This window comes from Rattus norvegicus, chromosome 1 (assembly GCF_036323735.1).
Source record: "Rattus norvegicus strain BN/NHsdMcwi chromosome 1, GRCr8, whole genome shotgun sequence".
NCBI classification, from domain to species: Eukaryota; Metazoa; Chordata; class Mammalia; order Rodentia; family Muridae; genus Rattus; species Rattus norvegicus.
The window spans coordinates 142720102-142739391 of NC_086019.1; the positions used below are offsets into that span (position 1 = coordinate 142720102).

A 19290-nucleotide genomic window follows, 5' to 3' on the forward strand; every position below is an offset into this window, starting at 1 on the left:
ACGTGACTGACTTATGACTTGGAACTTCCAATCCTCCTGCCTCTTCTGTCTTTGGAGTGCCGCACTGGCCAGGGCTGGGAATGAAACTCGGAGCTCTGTGGATGTTAGGGAAGCACTCTGCCAACTGAGCAGTGTCCTCAGCCTGGGGACTGAGTTGTTTTCAAACTACTTGTCCGTTGGGTGGACTGCCAATCATTGTAGACTATAAGGACATCGTGGCCACCCTCCGTGTCACACACCGCCATTCCCACCCTGTCTTCCCCGGTGCACATAGGGCACATAGAAGGTAGCTCAAAGGAGCCACTGTGGGATACCAGCATATAAAGGAATCAGAGTGGGTGAGGAGAGTCCTTCCTCAGGATGAACACTCAAGCAAAAAGAGGCAGCAGGATCCACGTGGCCAGACAGCCTGAGGTTCCAGGACGACTCTGCCACTTTATCTGTGTGTGAACTTAATCTGTGACCTCCATCTCCAAGCTTGAAAGATGAAGCAGAAGATATGGGCTAGACAGTGAGATTAGACTCCATCGTCCAGCAAGTATTTGTGGCTGAGATGAGGGCTGTCACTGCTCTGGATGACGCTAGATTGTCAACCCCTCTGATCCCTTCCTGCATCACGAAATGGGAAACTAGAGCAAGCCTCCCCACCTGTGAGAGGTTCCAAGGTCTCACCTGGAGCATGTCCACCATCTTCTTGAGATCGGAGGGGCGGAGTCCCGCGGCCTGCTGCATGGTGAAGCCCTTGAAGTTCTCCACAATACAGAAGCCGTTGATTTGGGTTTCCTCGTTCTCCAGCAGTTTCTCCAGAATGAAACAATATGCCTGTAAGATCTAGAAGCACAGAGGCTTAGGTACGTGGCTCAGTCATAAGGCCCTAGAGTTGATCCCCAGCATCTGAGAGCCTGAAGCACAGCAAGCAGGGTTTAACATCCTACCCACGGAGATGATTAAAACTCAGGGTCCTGAGTGGAGAGTCAGTTCGCTGCAGGGATTTACCAGAGGTATCCATCTAGGACTTCCCCCTCACTGAATACAGGCCAATAAAATCACCCTGGACGTCACATTCATGTGGGATAACCCCACCTTGAGCCCAGCATCCTGTGAGAGAGGAGGGAAATGCTGGAAGCTTTAAGCTGTGGAATACTGGGAGCACTGAGAGTGATGTCAAACATTAACAGTATGGGGAGCTCACTCTTCGTGACGTTTCATGCCACAGAAGGACCCCTTGCTGGGTTTTGGTTTTGTTTGTTGGTACAGGAAATCAACAGGAGAGTCTTGGACAAGTGCTAGGCAAGCGCTTACCGATGAGCTCCACCTCCAGCCCTTGGTTTTGTTTTTTTTTAAAGGGTCTTATTTTGTAGCTCAGACTGGCCTTGAAAACTGCTTAGCCCAGGCTAGCCTTAAACAAGAGCTCATTCTAACACCAGCTCTGCTGGAATTGTAGATCTAACCACCATTAACTACCCTGCCTGCTGTGATCTACCTTTCCTAGACCCACCCACTCTTCCTTCCTCCCTCCTTCCCTCTTTCCCTCTCTCCTTTCTTCCCTTCTCTTTTCTGTACAGGGCATTGAACCCAAGGTACTGCAAACTACCAAATGACATCACCCAGACCTGTTTTTCACTTTGCATTTCTAGACAGTGTCTTACTAAGTTACTTAGATTGGCCTTGAACTCACTCTACAGCCCTCTTGTAATCAGTCCTCTTGCTTTAGCCTTCCTAGTAGATGGGTTTACAGGCCTGTGCCACCAAGAATGACTAATTCCACTGTTATAAGAAAACTGTGAGTGGCTTTTTGTTTTGTTTTTTGGTGTGTGTGTGTTTGTGTGTGTGTGTGTGTGTGTGTGTGTGTGTGTGTGTGTGTGTGTGAAATTGGAAGGATCAATAATTAAAAAATATCTAGGTACCAGAATTATAGATGATTTTAAGTTAATAATTTTTTGTATATTCTAAAAGGAATTCATACTATCGACATTACTAAAATTCATGTTTTTAAATCTTTTTCTAAAAAAAGAAAAAGAAAAAATACCTTCAGTAGTTGGAGCTAGAGAGAGAGAGCTCTGTGATTAAGAGAGCTTGCTGTTCTTACAGAGAACCTGAGTTTGGTTCTCAGCACCCACAGGTAGCTGACTTGTAACTCCAGCTCCAGGGAATCTGATGCCTCTGGCCTCTGCAGGAACCAGCGCTATGGACACACATACGCACATATATACAGGTAACTAAAAATAATATAAAACTCGAAAGTCATGGTGGTGCATGCCTTTAAACCTAGCATTTGGGAGGCAGAGGCAAGCAGATCTCTGTGAGTTCGAGGCTAGCCGAGTCTACATAGAGATTTCCAGGCCAGCCAGAGCTATGTACAGGGACTTGGTCTTAAAAAACTAAATATATGGTTGAGGATTTAGCTCAGTGGTAGAGCGCTTGCCTAGGAAGCGCAAGGTCCTGGGTTCGGTCCCCAGCTCCGGAAAAAAAAAAAAGAACCAAAAAACAAAAACACAAAAAAAAAAAACTTTAAAAAAAAAACTAAATATATGTAAATCATTATAAGAGATTTTATTTCTATATTTTTATTTATTGGTTTGTTTGTTTTTTGAGAAAGGGTTTCTCTGCAAAGTTGGGATTAAATGCATGCCTCCACCACTGGCTTGCTTTTATTTTTGTTATCATTTTTTTATGAGGAAGATATTGACTCCTCTGGAGTCTGACAGGAGACTGTGAGACTGTGTGAGCTCCCTCACATGAGTGCTGGGAACAGGGCACGGGTCCTCTGCAAGAGTAGAAAGAGCTCTTAACTGCTGAGCCATCTCTCTGACCCTCCTCCCCAAAACAATGTCTTTTTTTTTTTTTAAAAGGCGTAAATTCTCACGCTAGTATCTTGTTTACTGAGAAGGCCTAGAAACATCTTTAATTAGACCAGGCATGAGGTGGGGGTGTTTGCTGTTTCCATCACCATTTTAACTGGAGCGAAGGACTGGCAGGTGCAGTCTAATTCCTTCTTAAAGTCTGGGCTCTAAAGACTAGAAAAGGTGAAGAAAACAGTCTCGTTTATTTACAGATAACAGTTTACTCAGAAACACGGGTGAAGGCCAGGGATGAGGCTCACGTGTCAGCACGCTTGGCTAGCATGACTGTAATCCTGGGTTTGATTCCCCGGCATACATAAAATGACATGTGGTAGCACACGCCTGAAACCCTGCACAGCAAGAGGATCAGAAATTCGAAGGCCATCCTTAACTTCATAGTGAATTTAAGCCCAGCCTGAGATACCTGAGACAGTGTTACAAAACAAGGAAGGAAGGAAGGAAGGAAGGAAGGAAGGAAGGAAGGAAGGAAGGAAGGAAGAGCCCTTAATTCTTCTCCTTAATCAACTATCTTGAGTGCTTAAACAGAGAAGCATACAGAAAGCAGATGGTTAAGTAGGACAGAACCTGTACTTTCCAGAATCTTCCAGCCCATTGTCCTCTGGTCCCCATTCTCTCTATTGCTCTCAGCTTTCGGTATTTGGCAAGGTTTCCTTCAGCTCACAGCCCACAGCTGCTGCCTCCACTTGGCGGTGCTGGGGATACCCAGGCCAGTGGGTTCTTCTTGCAAAACTGCTGGGCTTTCCAGCCACCCTGGAGCATCCTAGGAACTCCCTCCCTGCTTGGAAGATGCTCACTACCTGGCTTCCTCCCTCGGCAGACCTTGCCTCCCTGGGATTCCAGCAACAGTTAGTAGAGAGAGCCCAGCTGACCTCATCAAAGGTGACTTCTTCACAGTGCCAGTTTTCAATGTTGAAGAGCATAACCACTCGACCATACTTGTCCCGACTGGAAAGGACACCAGGGTAACCGGCCTCGATAGTGCAGCGGAGAGCCTCCATAGATAGGCTATCGAAGAGTTCAGGGTACTGGAGCCGGAAGTTCACATAGCCTGGAAGAGGAAGAGTGAGGGAGCCATTCCAGCCTCACTCACCCAGCTTCTTAGATGGCACATGACAAGAATCAAGGGTCTGGTTGCTGTCTGTGTATAACAGAACATTCAACTCTCTGTGTCCTGTGTCCTCTCCTTTCCACAGGATAAGTATGATGGTTTGTATATGCTCCGCCCAGGGAGTGGCACTATTAGAAGGTATGGCCTTGTTGGAGTGGGTGTGGCCTTGTTGGAGTGGGTGTGGCCTTGTTAGAGTAGGTTTGTCACTGTGGGTGTGGGCTTTAAGACCCCCACCTATGGCCTTATTGAGCACCAATGGGAGGAGAAGCCCTTGGTCCTGCCAAGGCTAGACCAACACCTGCCCCCCCCCATTGTAGGGGAATGTTAGGAAGGGAAGGTAGGAAGTGGGGGGGTGGTTAGGGAGGGGGAATACCCCTAAAGAAGAAGGGGAGGGGGATGTGATAGGGGGCTTATGGACAGGAAACCAGGAAAGGGAATAACATTTGAAATGTAAATAAAAAATATTCAATTAAAAAAAGACCCCCGTCCTAGCTTCCTGGAAACCAGTCTTCTCCTAGCAGCCTTCAGATGAAGACGTGGAACTTTCAGCTCCTGTACCATGCCTACCCGGATGCTGCCATGCTCTTGCCTTGATGATAATGGACTGAACCTCTGAACCTGTAAGCCAACCCCAGTTAAATATTGTCCTTATAAGAGTTACCTTGGTCATGTGTCTGTTCGCAGCAGTAAAATCCTAACTAAGATAGTAAGATTGGCCTGTCTCCCCTAACTCCTGTGGCAATTATACGGGGTTCGCAATGTGAGCATCGAGAGCCATGCAGACGTGAGGTAGAGTCTGGACTCAGAAGGCTTTCCTTATTCCAGCAGTGCCTACACGGTCCACAAATGCCATTCTTACCAACCCTGAACAGGTCTCTGCCTTCACATGGCCATGTGTAGCCCCAGCCTGAGGCCCAGAGGAGGAGTTTAGGGAGCAATTGCTAAGAAGCTGCTAAAAGCTTCTCTGCTGCTCTAGAACACCCGGTCTGACCTCACCTCACCTCACCTCTGCCTTCTCATTCCCTCTGTCTGATAACTCCATGTCTAATGTCCTCGGGGTCTTATTTTCAGACGTCCCTTTGCAGTAGGAGCTTTTCTAGACACTTCACTCACAGCTCCAACCTTCTGTCCTTTATACCCAACAGCTTATTTTCTCCTTACCACCTGTCACTCAAACTCTGCCTATGTATCCTACTTCTCAGGGCTATTGTCCCCACCTACAGAATGGAAGGTCTACAATGGCAGGGGATGCTTGAGCTCCTTCACCTGGAACAGTGGTGGGTCCAGGGTGACGCTGAGGTGACACTTGGGGATAGAGGGGGGAACATTAAAGGGAAAGATGTTAGCTGCAGACCACCTGCTTCAACCCTCCCCCCTACAGACACCAAAGACTCGATTTCTGCAGGAAATGTTTTCCTTCATCCAGCAGAGCTGTCCCAGCTCCCCAGTCCCAAGGCAAGCACCATCTTTGGTTCCACTGAGGTTGGGGTTTAGTGTCAGGTAAGAGCTGAAGGAGGCTTCTTCACCTGTAACATTCCAGAGCCCAAGGTGGTCCTGAGGGGAAGAGGAGAGTCTACAAAGGAAACACCTTCCTTTGTCATCTAAATGTGGTTTCTGAATTTTACTCACTGCATCCTAAGACTGACAGAGAGAAGAGCCATCCATCCATCCATCCATCCATCCATCCATCTATCAATTCATCCATCCATCCATCCATCCACAAACTGCCCAAGTGATGTTAGAGGCTGCTCAGTTCGGGCACACATGTGCACGTGTACACACACACACACACACACACACACACACACACACACACACACACATGAAGGGTTTGGAGGCAGTGACTACCTCGTGGTATAAGGGAAGTGTCTTAGTGTGGAGAGGTACACTCGCCCCACCCACCCCACCCCACCAGGGCCAGCCCTTCAGTGCAGGCCTTACCTTTGAGCAGCTCATAAGCCCGGCCCACATCAAACTTTCGGGCACGGATGAAGCGCAGGAGGAAGGCGCTGTCTCTTGCCTGCACCCTCTCAGCCACTGCCACGGCCAACTCTTCCCCAGAAGCTGCCTGTGCCTGGACCAGCTCCTGTAGCTCCCTCACCGCCTCATCCCGGGTTTCCTCCCTTTCATTCAGCTCATCCTTAGCCTGCAACGGGGTGGGATGGGGCAGAAGTTATCAATGGGCGCTGTTGAGGAACAGGGCATGTGAGAAAAGGCTCAAATCTAAGCGAGCCTGCTGGGAGTGCCCAGAGCGCTGCAAATGTGGTCTTAGTTTGTGCAGCTCTGTTCTAAACGGTCAAGGAGTGGCACGCTGCTCTCTCATAGACATTTGGGTTTGGAGAAAGTCAAACTGCTCAGCCTGAATTTGTTTGCAAGATACTGACAATAATAAAGTGTTTCTAACAAGTGCCCATGTATACTGTGCTCTTACCAAACAGCCTGCTAGGTCCTCTAAAATAGTGTGTATTTTTTAAAATTTTATTGAATTTATTCACTGTATGTGCGAGAGTTTTGCTTGCATGTATGCATGCACATATGCATGCTTGGTGCCTGTGAAGGTCAGGAGAGGGCGTCAAGTCCACTGGAACTGGAGTTATGAATAGTTACGAACTACACTGTGGGAGATTGAGCCCTGGGAGAACAGCAAATGCTGTCAACCACTGAGCCATCATCTCTCTGTTCCTACATTATGTCTGTAAAAAAAAGGATTTATTTATTTTATGTATATAAGTACACTGTTGCTGTCTTCAGACACACCAGAAGAGGGCATCAGTTCCATTACAAAGGGTTATGAGCCACCATGTGGTTGCTGGGAATTGAACTCAGGACCTCTGGAAGAGCAGTCAGTGCTCTTAACTGCCAAGTCGTCTCTCCAGCCCTACATTATGTTTTTAATCTTTGTCACAACTCTTTGTAGGAGTGTGGTTGGGTTTTTTGTTTTTGCATTAATTTGTTTTCCCTCTCTCTCTCTCTTTCTCTCTCCCCCTCTCTCTCTCTCTCTCTCTTTCTCTCTCTCTCTCTCTCTCTCTCGCTCTCTCGCTCTCTCGCTCTCTCGCTCTCTCTCTGTGTGTGATGGTGTGACATTCATGTGGAGGTCAGAGGACCACCCACAGAGCTGGTTCTCCCTCTACTGTGTGGGATCCTTGGGATCAGACTCATTTGGCCAAGCTCCATGACAAGTGCTCTGTAGTTAATGAGCCACCTTGCTAAGCTCTGGCTTTTGTTTTGGATGTTTTAGTCCGAGTCTCTAGCCCAGCTGACCTCAACTTTGATATACAGCCAAGGTAGCCCTGGAGCTTCTGATCCTGCCTGCACCTCCCACGCGCTGGGGTTACATCTCAGTGATGCTGGAGATCTAATACAGAACCTCGTGGCTAGAATTTTAGACTACTCTGCCAATCAAGTCCCACCCCCAAACCTATTTTTGTTTCTTTTGAGACAAGATCTCTATATGTAACCCAGGCTGAACTTAAAATTATAATTCTCCACCCTATGCCTTCCAAGTGCTGGGATTAAAGGCATGAGTCACTACACTCAGTTAGTGGTCTGATCCCCATCTCCCAGAGGAGCAGGTTAAGGGGGCTAGAGGTGTTCTTGCCCTAGTGTCCCCAATGAGGAGGAGGCATTTCTGGGGCTTTTTCCTTCACTCGGTGGCCTCCCCGACTTGATCCAGCAGAGGGCAGCCTGCCTCAGCCCCAGAGCTTCTTTTTTTTTTTTTTTGGCTGGGCCAGAAGTTCTGTTAAGAATGACTGGGTTAACTCTTCCTTTGGACAGCATGAAGGGCAAGGGAGAAGGATTCAGATGTGGACCACCTGAGAGCACGGGTCAGTGGATATAGTGGTATGTGCACAGATGAGAGCCTGAAGCTGAACTCACCCATTTCCCATTTTGCCCCCGCAACCCTAAGAACCCTGCCAGCTCCAGGAGAGCACACGGTGACCACACTGAGCTAGACTAACTGCCATGGTTCATAGGCACAGAAAGAGGCCGGACCCAGAGAAGGAAAGCTGTTTGCTCAAGGTCACACAGCTGGTTTATGTGTGGCCCCAGAACTTGAGCCCGATGCTTTTCTATTGGGGACAATGTACACTTGTTTACTCGGGCCACTTCTGAAGCAGTGTTCTTTATATCTGAGTCTAGGATGGCTCCCGGCCCATAAGCTCCAGGCTGGGGTCTTAGACTAAGGTGGTCTGAGTACTGATAAGCCCATGTGTTGTAACTGACTCCAGGACAGTTTCTAGAACAGGTTAGTCTCTCAGATCTAGGATAGCCTAGAGAGTGGGACAGAACTCTTCTAAAGGACAGAAGCCCATTCATCCCACCCTTGCTGGTTGCTTCCCAGGCTGTCCCAGCCACGCCACTGCTCCCTCCCACTCTGGCACCTCACCTTCTGCAAAGTGTGGCGGGGCAGCTGGCTGCATGGGCCAAAGACAGGACCATGATCCTTGGTTGTGAGCTGTTCTAGCTGTGCCCGGAGCTCCTGCTCCTCTTCAGGGACCATTCGGAATGTGCCCACCTGGGCAGAAAGGAGGCAAGTAGAAGGTGGGACAGCTCTGCCCACAGCAGCAAGAACCACTGGCAAACGGGGTTGCACAGTGCCTTTGGCCAAGATATGTGCTAAGCCTCCTCCCTTCAGTGGGTTAGGGCCCCAAAGAGATTGTTGGGGTGTGGGGAGGAAGGGTCTGGGATACTCACCCCCTCTGACATACTGCCTCTTGAAGACACTGAGGGGAAAGAAAGAACCTGTTTGCTCTGCCCTGGCCTCTCCAGGTGGCCTGTCCCCAGCAGCCAAGGAAGTCAGGTTTGCAGTGATATTAGAAAAATCATTTTGTGTTTGTCTCAGAACAGTGGGCCTCGAGCATTCAAGTCCTTCCCAACAGCCAGCTGATTGGCCAGACATATAGATGGGTCTTGGTCCCTGTGGTTCTAACTAGAGAACTAAAATTAGAGCCCATGTTCCCTACGTGGCTCTGAAGGACATTTTCCTGGGCTACACTTGGGGAACACTGCATTTGGAGGGATCACACATCAAGTACACTAGTCTTCAGCTGCGGTTAGCCAGGAAGAAACCAGAGGGCCCTATCCTCAGCCACAGAGCCAGATCACTGCAGTGTAAGGCAATCTTCCTTCCTCTCAGTAGCCTTCCTTCCCCAGTGCAAATGCGCACTCCGGAAACCTCTCAGCCTAGTGGATGGTTCCATCCCCAGGGCATTCATGGTTAGGAGCCACAGTGAGCAGTTATGCAGTCAGTCCTGGGTGTGCGTTCAGAGCTTTGTGACGCGCTAAGGACTTCTAAATGCATTGTTCAGAGACTGGCACGGCAGCTCACTCCTGTTTTATCTAAGGGGAAAACAGATCCAGGAGAGTAGGTAACTGGTTCAAGGCCACAGAGCCCAAGGATACATACCTAAGCTGTGACTTCTGTAGGCACCAAGAAGCGGCTAAGGAACAGGATATGGGACTTGGATTCCAATCCTGTCTTGCAAGCTGTGTGATTTCACCCGAGCCTTGACCGTCCCTTGTTGGGATGGAAGGGTTAATATGTAATTAAATAACATACACCAGCACAGATTTCTGGGCCACCAGAACAGTTATCCGTCGTGACCCATGTTTCCAGATTTTCTCCTCCCAGACCCAAGTGTTCCCAGTGACTGTGAGGATCTTTACATTCTGTTTCCACCTGTGACCAGGTTCCGTTGGTCAGCTTGGTCATCTACTCATAGTTGGTGAGTGGCTGGGGCTTGAACCTGTGTCTACCTGACACCCAGTCTCTTCGATGCTTCAAGCCAAGTCATCTCTGTGCAAAGTCCCTGGGGGAACTGGCCCAGAATTAGCAAATAAGGTACAATTAGTTACCAATAGTAGGGCCAAATACCAAAAGTATTTGATCATCTGTAGGTTGGAGAGAGCTGGATTTGAACCTGGCTTTTACCACCCGCGTGACCATGGGCAAGGTATTGAATCCTTCTGAGACTGAGAGCAAATTGAGGATAAAGTATCTGCCAAAGTGACTGCCATGAAGACCACAGGGTTCTGTGACATAACTGAGAGTGGAGTCCTGCTCTACAACGGAGTCTTTTCTCCCTTTCTTAACACGGAGATTAACCTAATTTGTACATCAAAACTTGAGGTTCTCCGAGAATATCTGAGGGCCTGTTCCTTTCCTACCACAGCCCTGGAAAGGACAAGGGAATTCTTGGGGCTGGAATCTATCCATAAGAACCAAGTACAGGGGTTGGGGATTTAGCTCAGTGGTAAAGCACTTGCCTAGCAAGCGCAAGGCCCTGGGTTCGGTCCCCAGCTCTGGGAAAACAAACAAACAAACAAACAAACAAAAACAACAACAACAAAAAAAAACAAGTACAAGCCATCTCTTTGGAGAGCAGACAGACATCCAAATATTTGACAGACAGACATCCAAATATTTGACAGACAGACATCCAAATATGTGGGCATAAAGACCAAGAGCTGACTATTGTGGCTCATACCTACATTCCCAGCACTTGCAAGACAGAGGCGAGAGAATCAGAAGTTAAGGTTTTCCTTGGCTACATAGTTAGTTCAAAGTCAGCCTGTGAATACATGAGACTCTACCTCAAAAACAAAAAGCAAAAGCTGAGTATAGTTCTGCCATCTTTAATCCCAGCGGTCAAGGAATCTCTGATTTCAAAGCCAGCCTGCTTTACATAGTGAGTTCCAGGACAGCGAGGGCTATATAAGGAAAACCTATCTCAAGCAAACAAAGCAAGGGAAGACTATGAAGAACTCGAGAGGAATTAGAGGCAACCCCTAGTCAGATGTGCAGATCACCAGCCCGAGTCTTAGAAACGCAAGACTAAAGTCAGCACAGAGAGGCGCTTATCTCTTATTTTTAAATCCATTAGCTGGAGGCATTTATGTAATAAAAACATGCTACCCCTAGCTCCACATAGATGCTCTCAGGCATTTAGAATTAGCAAATAAGGTACAATTAATTACCAATACTAGGGCATAAAAAGTATTTGATCATCTGCAGCTCTAACTCAATCAGGCGCTCTCCATGTGCATGTGCTGCATCTGCCTCTGGCTCGGCCTGCAGAATGGCAGACCACTTTACAGGCAGTCCAAGCAATCCCTGACCACTCACCCCCTCCCACACACACACTCTTTCTTATGCTCGCTGGCCCAGTCAGACCTGGTCACTGACTTACCTGATAGCTCTTTCTTGGGGCTACTGGGTGCCTGAATTGTTCTGGAGCTCGGGAGGCTGTTTCCTTTGGAGGTGTGGTCAGGTCAGCAAGCTGGGATTAGCTTGTCACAAGGAACTTCTCAGGCCCACCGTTTCCCATTCAATCAGGCTCACGGGAGGCCCAGAATGAACCAAGCGAAGCACCCTGAGGGAGAGGGGAGAGGCCGGGCCTGCAGGGCCACCATCAAAGCCCTGCTTTGTGAGCTCCTGCTTGGAGCTCTGTTCGGCCATGTGGAAGCTACTTCACTGGGATCTGGGCCAGCCCCGTCTCATTTTCCTGCCCTCTCTCTTCTCAAACTGGGAGGCAGGGGAGCCTGGGAGAATACTCCCTCTCCACAAAGGGCAGGACATATAGAGAAGTGAAGAGAAACTGTAAATGTGACCAATGCAGCAACCGAGGCCTATGGTCCACCGTCCCACATGCAGAGGAAAATGGAGTCCGCAGGGCTGAGCCGGGGAGGACCCGCTAGGTATCCCAGGCTGGCCTCAAAACACACTGCCTACTTTTTTGTATGTGTTTGTAGGATGCTGAAGATTGAACCTAGGGCCTGACACATGGAAGAACTCTATTACACCCTCAGTCCCTGGCTCCTTTTGTTTTGTGCAGCTCAGATAGGTTTTGAATTCCTGACCCTCCAACCTCTGCGTCGCCAAAGGCAAGGAAGCAGGGGTGTGGCGCCGCGGCAGATTTGCCTTGTCCGTGTTTCAATCCTTGCTCCAGCACCTTTCTCACTGTGAGGTAACTTCCCCACGACGTGAGTCAGTCTCCTCTGAGAACTGGGATGACTAGAGATCCAGCTGGGGCTGTGGGGGAAGTCTTGAGATGAACGCAAAGCACCCACTTCAGCGGCTTAGCTGCCTGATCCCTGGTAAGTGTTCTGCGGAGCTTGTAGTGCTCATAGTTGTGCGCAGTGCAGAACCAGTGGGTACCTAGGTGAAGGGAATGCATCTAACCCGTGGTCCGAGAATGCATCTAACCCGTGGTCCGACCAGAAACCCCTGATTAGCCCCTCAGCAGGGTGCCACGGCCTCTGACTAGGTATATCACTGGGGTATGAGGGATGCAAGTCCTTTAGATCATTCTCTGCGCAGGATTCCAAAGTCAGGGAGCTCCCTACTTCCACCACAGACTGTAAGTAAACTTATCTTCAGTCTGGGCCCAAACAGCCCACCTTTGATTCTGGTTCTCTCTCCTTGAAGTGCTCAGGGTAGGGTTGAGTTCATGTGCACAGGCCATTCATTTCTGGAGTCCAGCCAAGGAAATGGTCTGATCTCACCACAGTTCGGGACTTACATATCCTAAGGAGGTGGGATCAAAGGATATACTACCTTGATCTTAGACCTCCAACTTCCGGGATTCCGATAGAGTGAATTTCTATTGGTTAATTCACCTAGGCTGTGGCTTGTTTTGCCCGAGGAACCTCACTGGCTATGATAAGAATAAGAGTCCCAGTTGCCCCCTAAGCTGCTAAGATGTTCTGTAAGGACCAATGAAAGCCATTCATAACAAAGCACCCCTGTGTACCAAGAGGACTATATATTCTATGACATGGCCTAGTCGGAGAGGGCTGCCTAGATCCAACCTGTGGGTCATGACCCCTTGCGGGGGTTGATGGACCCTTTCATAATGGTTGTGCATCAGATATCCTGCAAATCAGTTATTTACATTGTGATTCATAAAGGTGGCAAAATTACAATTATGAAGGAGCAACAAAAATCATTTTATGGTTGGGGGTCACCACAACATGAGGAAGTGTATTAAAGGATCACAGCATTAGGAAGGTTGAGAAGCAGTGGGCCAGAGCATCTCAGGACAGGAGCAGGCAGGAGGCCCTCAGGGGTAGAAGAGCTCCCTTTGGCACAACTTTCTGCTCACAGCTCTTCTCCTGCCTCCTCCTACCCTCCCCTCCCATCCCCAGAGTCCTGTTCATCTCTAGCTCCTCTGGCTAGAACAATGGTGCCACTGTCCTCAGTGGCCCACAAACTTACACTGCTGCCCCGGCAGACACCCTTGGGCTCCCTGGCCTCCCCCGCCCCAGCTGACTGAGGAGATGGGAGGAGGGCCTTGCATTTGCAGGGTCAGCATATCAGTGCAAACGCCGTTCAACTTTGTTTCTGTCGTGAGCCAAAACGGACGGGTGGTATTCGTGTCACAATTTATTGAATTAAATAAAAAATATAACAGCTTTCTTGGATGCAATTTTCCAAGTAATGTTAATTTTGCTTGAAAAGTTGGCTATCGACAATCATCAGAATTTCATTCCAATCGTATTTGCCAATATTAACTTTTAGATCACAGGCATATGTGTGTACACATATATATTCAAACATATATGTCTATATACACACATGTATGTATATGTATACATATACATGTGCATATACATATATATTTCAGAATGGGCGTGAAAGAGTTATAGAGCCTGCACCATTCAGAAAGGTATTCAGTAAGTCTTAGAAACTCAAGGGTAGAGCTGTTCTGGTACAGAAGCATTAGACCCAAGTTTAGGAAGCGTGCAGAGGCATGCACACTTGTGTTATTTTTTTTAATGTGTGCACAGGAACACACATGTTTGTATCAGCAGCTGGGCATGCATGTGAAATGCAGGTCAGAGGACAACTGTTGGTGCCATGTCTTGGGCAAGTTCTCTCACTGGTCTGGAACTTTCCAAGTGAGCTATGTGGCACAACTTTCTGCTCACAGCCTTTCCAAGTGACTTGCTAGCGAGTCCCCAAACCGGCCTGTCTGAGTCTCCCCAGTAGTGGGATTACAAATGAGCCAGCCCCCAGTAAGTACCTACATAGTGGCTCACATAGGGAATCTAGGTGGTGAACTGAATGGGAAAAGATTAGCTGCTTCGGTAAGGAAGCCTGCACCTGAGTGGAAAAGCTGACGCTAATCCAAATCTATTCTTTATCTTCCTAACACTGTTAATGCTGGCCAGCCACGTGTGCTGTCGCATTTGCAACCCCAGGCACTTGGGAAATAGAAGCAGAAGGATTAGGAGTTCAAGGCCTGTCAGCACCTTAGCATTCCTTCTAGGCTCTGCCCAGTAGTTACCTAGCAACAGCCAGGTAGGCCCAGCTTGCTATAAAAGGGATTGTTTGCCCTCTCTTTGCTCTCTGACTCTCTGCCCTTTCTCTCTCTCTCTCTCTCTCTCTCTCTCTCTCTCTCTCTCTCTCTCTCTCTCTGATTCCCTTTGTTCTCTCTGACCCCATTCTCGCTCTCCTCCTGCACCCCCCCAACACCCCTGCTGTGTTCCTGGCTGGCCTCTTCTCTTTCTCTCTTCATGCCAGCTCCATATCTTCCTCTCTCCCCTCTTTCTCTGCCTCTACTCCCTTCTCAGCCCCTCTTCCCATGCTCCCAATTCTATTCTATACTAGACCCATCATATGGCTGGTACCTCAGGGGGGAGGGATGCCTTAATATGGGCTACCTGAGGTACCCTCACCCACTGCACCATACCGCACTCTATAAAACATATCCTTGACTTTACAAAACACATCCAGGCCAGTCACAGTTATGTGGCAAGTTAAAAGTCATCCTGGACTATGTGAGATTCTGTCTCAAAGAAACATAAGCACAAAGTTAATGGTAATAAAAAAACATAGGTACTATATCATTCATGTATCAGGGTAGACATTCATACAGACAATTCAATAAGTGCTATGAGAGGCACACACAGAAACTCGGGGGTGCTAGTGAGTTTAGTCCATATAGACCTATTTAATTCATATAGACTGTCAACAGATTTACAGCTGAATGGTGCGGTCCCAGAAGGAGTTTGGAAAGAAGGTTTTGTGAGGAGATGGGATGAAGTTGTCTGATTCTTTAGTGAAAGGATTCCTCTCAGGAATTGCCCTCCACCTCAGCTGTTGGGTTTTAGCTACTTCTCACAGTTCAATGTAGAGATAGAAAGGTAGAAGAGTCCTAGCAAGGAGCACGGGAAGACAGTTATCAAGGTTTTGAATATGCTTGGCCTAGGGAGTGGCATTATTAGAAGGTATGGCCTTGTTGGAATAGATGTCACTGTGGGCATCGACTTTAAGACCCTCATCCTAGCCACCTGGAAGTCAGTCTTCCACTAGCAGCCTTCAGATGAAGATGTAGAACTCTTAGCTCCTCCAGCACCATGCCTGCCTGGATGATAATGGACCGAACCTCTGAACCTGTAAACCAACCCCAATTAAATGTTGTCCTTATAAGAGTTGCCTTGGTCATGGTGTCTGTTCACAGCAGTAAAACCCTAAGACAACAGCTTTTTCTTCCAGATCTGGTCACGTAGACCCATTACCCTGATGTCCTTACCTACCCCTTCGTTCCCACTGCCACAGTCTAGACTAATACCACAGACAACTTACAGCCTTATCCGAGGGGCCCTACTTCAGTCTTCACACTCAGCTCACCATCAAACAAGCTCAGGTGCTTCCAACACACACACACACACACACACACACACACACACACACACACACACACACACACACAGGTGCTTCCAATGCAAAAGACCTGGTGCTTCCAACACACACACACACACACACACACACACACACACACACACACACAGGTGCTTCCAATGCAAAAGACCTGGTGCTTCCAACACACACACACACACACACACACACACACACACACACACACACCTGGTGCTTCCAACACACACACACACACACACACACACCTGGTGCTTCCAACACACACACACACACACACACACACACACACACACACACACACACACACAGGTGCTTCCAATGCAAAAGACCTGGTGCTTCCAACACACACACACACACACACACACACACACCTGGTGCTTCCAACACACACACACACACACACACACACCTGGTGCTTCCAACACACACACACACACACACACACACACACACACACACACACACACACACACACACACACACACACACACACACACACACACACACACACACACACACACACACACACACACACACACACACACCCACCCACCCCTCTTCAGGTGCTTCCAATGCAAAAGACCTGAAACGCCCCCTCCCCACACCCCTCTTCAGGTGCTTCCAATGCAAAAGACCAGAAACGCCACAATTGATTCACTCCCTTCTACACTGACTTCAAATACAGAGCTCAAAAAACGCTTAATCGTTCATCCCGGAACGCGCATGCTACTCTGAGGTCTCCCGTCCCATCCCACTCCTCCACCCTGAAAGCGAGTGGGCAGGTTGCATCCCCTTCTCTCGCGAATTTGGGCCATGATCCCCGCAAAGATTCACCCCCTTGTCATCTAAAATGGTACGCTCCATCAAATTAGGAAGTCGGAAGTGCGCCTTGGGGGCGGGACTTGTTGCTCTGGGAAACGGAAGTGCGGCTACGTGGAGTTGAGCGGGAATTTTGGAAGGATCCTTCGCTGAGGTTGAGGTGATTGTCTAGGGCTTACCGGGAGGGAAGAAGTGGGATGGTGAGGACAGGAGGGCTCCCCTTGCGACGTGGCGTCCCGCCGTACCTGGTTCCTGCGCATGGGTCGGGGACATCAGCTTTGGCGGGTTTCTCCGAGGCACGCCCCGCTCAGGCCTCCTTAATGGTCCTGCCCTGCAGGGTCAGCACCTGCTTCTGGTGGGTCCCCCAGCCCGGTTTTGCGCGTGGAGCTCATGGGAAGACAGGCCATTGGCTTCATGTTGGATAGGCAGGATACTCAAAAAGTGCACTCTGGAGCAGAACGGAACTCCAAAAGCTAACGACCCCACTGGATGTTTTATTTCGATTTTCGTTTACATAGCGTTTATTATAACATACAAAGCAATCACCTAGTCATCACTAAACGCTTACTTTTTTTTTTTTCCGGCACTGTATATAGAAGCTAGGATAGCAAAATCTACATTAGCTGCTCTATTTTATAGTTTTTCCTTTTTGTTTTGTTTTTGAGCCAGTGTCTGAGATTGGCTACAAACTGTGTAGCTGAGGATGACCTTCTGATCCTGAGTGCTGGGATTACAGGAGTGCATCACCATGCCGGGTTTACACAGTTCTAGGGTTACGACGTCATTAAACCCAGGGCGTCAGGCCTGCTGGGCAGTTCTACCAGCAGTTTAACCCTCTGGTCCACATCAGATATTTGTTAGTCCCTTAATATAAGCCTGTTACTGTGCTCAAAATAACAACGATAAACAAAACTGGAAACAGTCATAGAACTGTAGACACCAGTGGGAGACCTAGCCATAAATTTAAAATGTAATATTAAAAGGGGGAGGTGTGGCTGGTGAGATGGCTCAGCTGTTAAGAGCATTGGCTGCTCTTCCAAAGGCCCTGAGTTTAATTCCCAGCAACCACAAGGTGGCTCACAACCATCTACAGGGGGATCTGATGCCCTCTTCAGGCAGGCGGATGTATATGGAGCACAGCACTCATACATTAAATAAACAAAAATTTTAAAAAAGGTGGTAACTTTGTGGAAGGAATTTCACTGGTGTTTGCAGAGGATGTGAGGAAGAGCATTTAACCTGAGCATCTGAGGGGGAGTGGGTTGAGCCGAGGTCTGAAGATTTTGTGGAAATTGAGAGCAAGGATGGAAGGGTGGGTATTTTGTTTCAGATGAGAAATTGTTTATAAGGATGTCTTGGATTTGAAGGACAGGAAACAATTCATTGTTTTTAGAAGAGTGCTAAAATTAGAAACCAATTAGCTCTATGTCCCCTTTTTGTGACTTAAATGCTCATTACCTACAACTGCTCCTTTATAACAATGTCTGAACCGTAATTTATTGGTTTGGGGGTGGGTAAGTGTGTAAGAGCGTACTTGATACAGAAGGTGTAAAACCCAGTGTGAAGATCCACGGCTTCAGAATGGCTGTTATAACTGTGTTCTCTGACGCTTGTAGACTTTGGGTCTGGTTAATTCCATAATGTGATTTTTTTTCTAATTCTTTATTTAACATAATAACAAAAAGAATAGAGTGATAAAGGAAGTTAGGCATGGGCTTAAGCCGTACAGGACATGTGTATGGAGCTGCTCTCTGAGGCCAGAAGAGAGTTCCAAGCAGTCGTGAGCTACCTGATGTGGGTGCTAGGAATGGAATTCAGTACTTCTGCAAGAGCAGTGGAGGCTCCAGCACTGAGCCATCTCCAGCCCCAGGACTCTGTGTGTGTGTGTGTGTGTGTGTGTGTGTGTGTGTGTGTGTGTGTGTGTGTGTGTGTGTTTGACATGAGGTCTTTTTTGGTGACCCTGGCTGTCCTGGAGTTCACTGTGTAGACCAGGCTTGCCTAGAGCCCACAGATATCCATGTGCCTCTGCCTCCCATGTACTGGGATTAAAGGAATGTGCCACTGCCACCTGGCTTCCTTCCTTTTTTCTTCCTTCCCCCCTCCTTTCTCTTTTTCCTCCTCTCTTCCTCTTCCCCTTTCTCCTCCTTTTGGATTTTTTTCTAATAAGAAAGCAATGGAAAATTACTTCTAAGATAAGGATAGGTTGAAAGAGGGGAATAAGTGAAGAGACTATTTTTGTAGTGGTTCTGTGCTGGGCAATGGTGGCTTTGAAGTAATGTCCAAGTAGAGGTGGGAGGTAGTCAGAGCCAGCTTTGGGAGATGGTTGGATAGGACTTGGTAGTGGACCTGGAGGGTGAGAGAGGTTCCTGAGGGTTTGCCCAGGTTTCTGGGTGGAGCTGCTGAGTGGATGTTGTTGGGAGCAGGAGGAGAGGAAAGGGTGGGTTCTCCCTGCAGCCTGCATTTGGCTCTTCACTTCTGCACTACTCGGTCCTGTGGCCAGTGTGCCCCCATGCATCTCTTCCACTACTCAGGTCATGCCCCCCCCCCCCATCTCCACTGACACAGCTCAAGGCCACCTCTAAGTTTCTTCTTTCTCCACGTTCCCTTCCCACTTTGATTTGCGTATTAATCTGATGTTCAGTTTGCCTGGAAGACTGTTTTCCGCCTCCTCAGACTCTCTTACTCGCAAACGTTTTGATGGTTGTCATTAAAATCTAAGTTCCTTCTCTGACACTTGAGATCTTGTTTCGTCCCAAACCCTCTCTCAAGCCTTCTTACTGCTCCACTCGGCTGCCTTCACAGCCAGTCTCCCTCTGTTCCCCCACACAGTGCTC

The 19290-nt window shown here is 48.3% G+C and overlaps 2 protein-coding genes across 4 annotated transcripts in view; one reads left to right on the forward strand and one right to left on the reverse strand.

Annotated features, from left to right (window-relative positions):
- Rlbp1 (retinaldehyde binding protein 1) overlaps nt 1–11520 on the reverse strand; it is a 13360-nt gene extending 1840 nt beyond the window's left edge. Inside the window, exons 1-7 of one of the 2 annotated variants that reach the window (NM_001106274.2) lie at nt 11163–11520; nt 9380–9490; nt 8668–8696; nt 8360–8488; nt 5914–6118; nt 3734–3912; nt 673–831 (exon numbers count right to left, since the gene is read on the reverse strand). In NM_001106274.2, coding sequence (NP_001099744.1) covers nt 673–831; nt 3734–3912; nt 5914–6118; nt 8360–8488; nt 8668–8679 — 684 coding nt within the window. In that variant the 5' untranslated portion in view covers nt 8680–8696; nt 9380–9490; nt 11163–11520. The remainder of the gene's footprint in view (nt 1–672; nt 832–3733; nt 3913–5913; nt 6119–8359; nt 8489–8667; nt 8697–9379; nt 9491–11162) is intronic. The other variant, XM_039105632.2, reaches the window with a different exon arrangement.
- A 5014-nt stretch (nt 11521–16534) lies between these two features.
- Nucleotides 16535–19290, forward strand: part of Fanci (FA complementation group I) — a 56364-nt gene continuing 53608 nt past the window's right edge. The window contains exon 1 of one of the 2 annotated variants that reach the window (XM_039101037.2): nt 16535–16616. The gene's annotated coding sequence lies outside the window, so the exon portion shown is untranslated. The remainder of the gene's footprint in view (nt 16617–19290) is intronic. The other variant, NM_001427670.1, reaches the window with a different exon arrangement.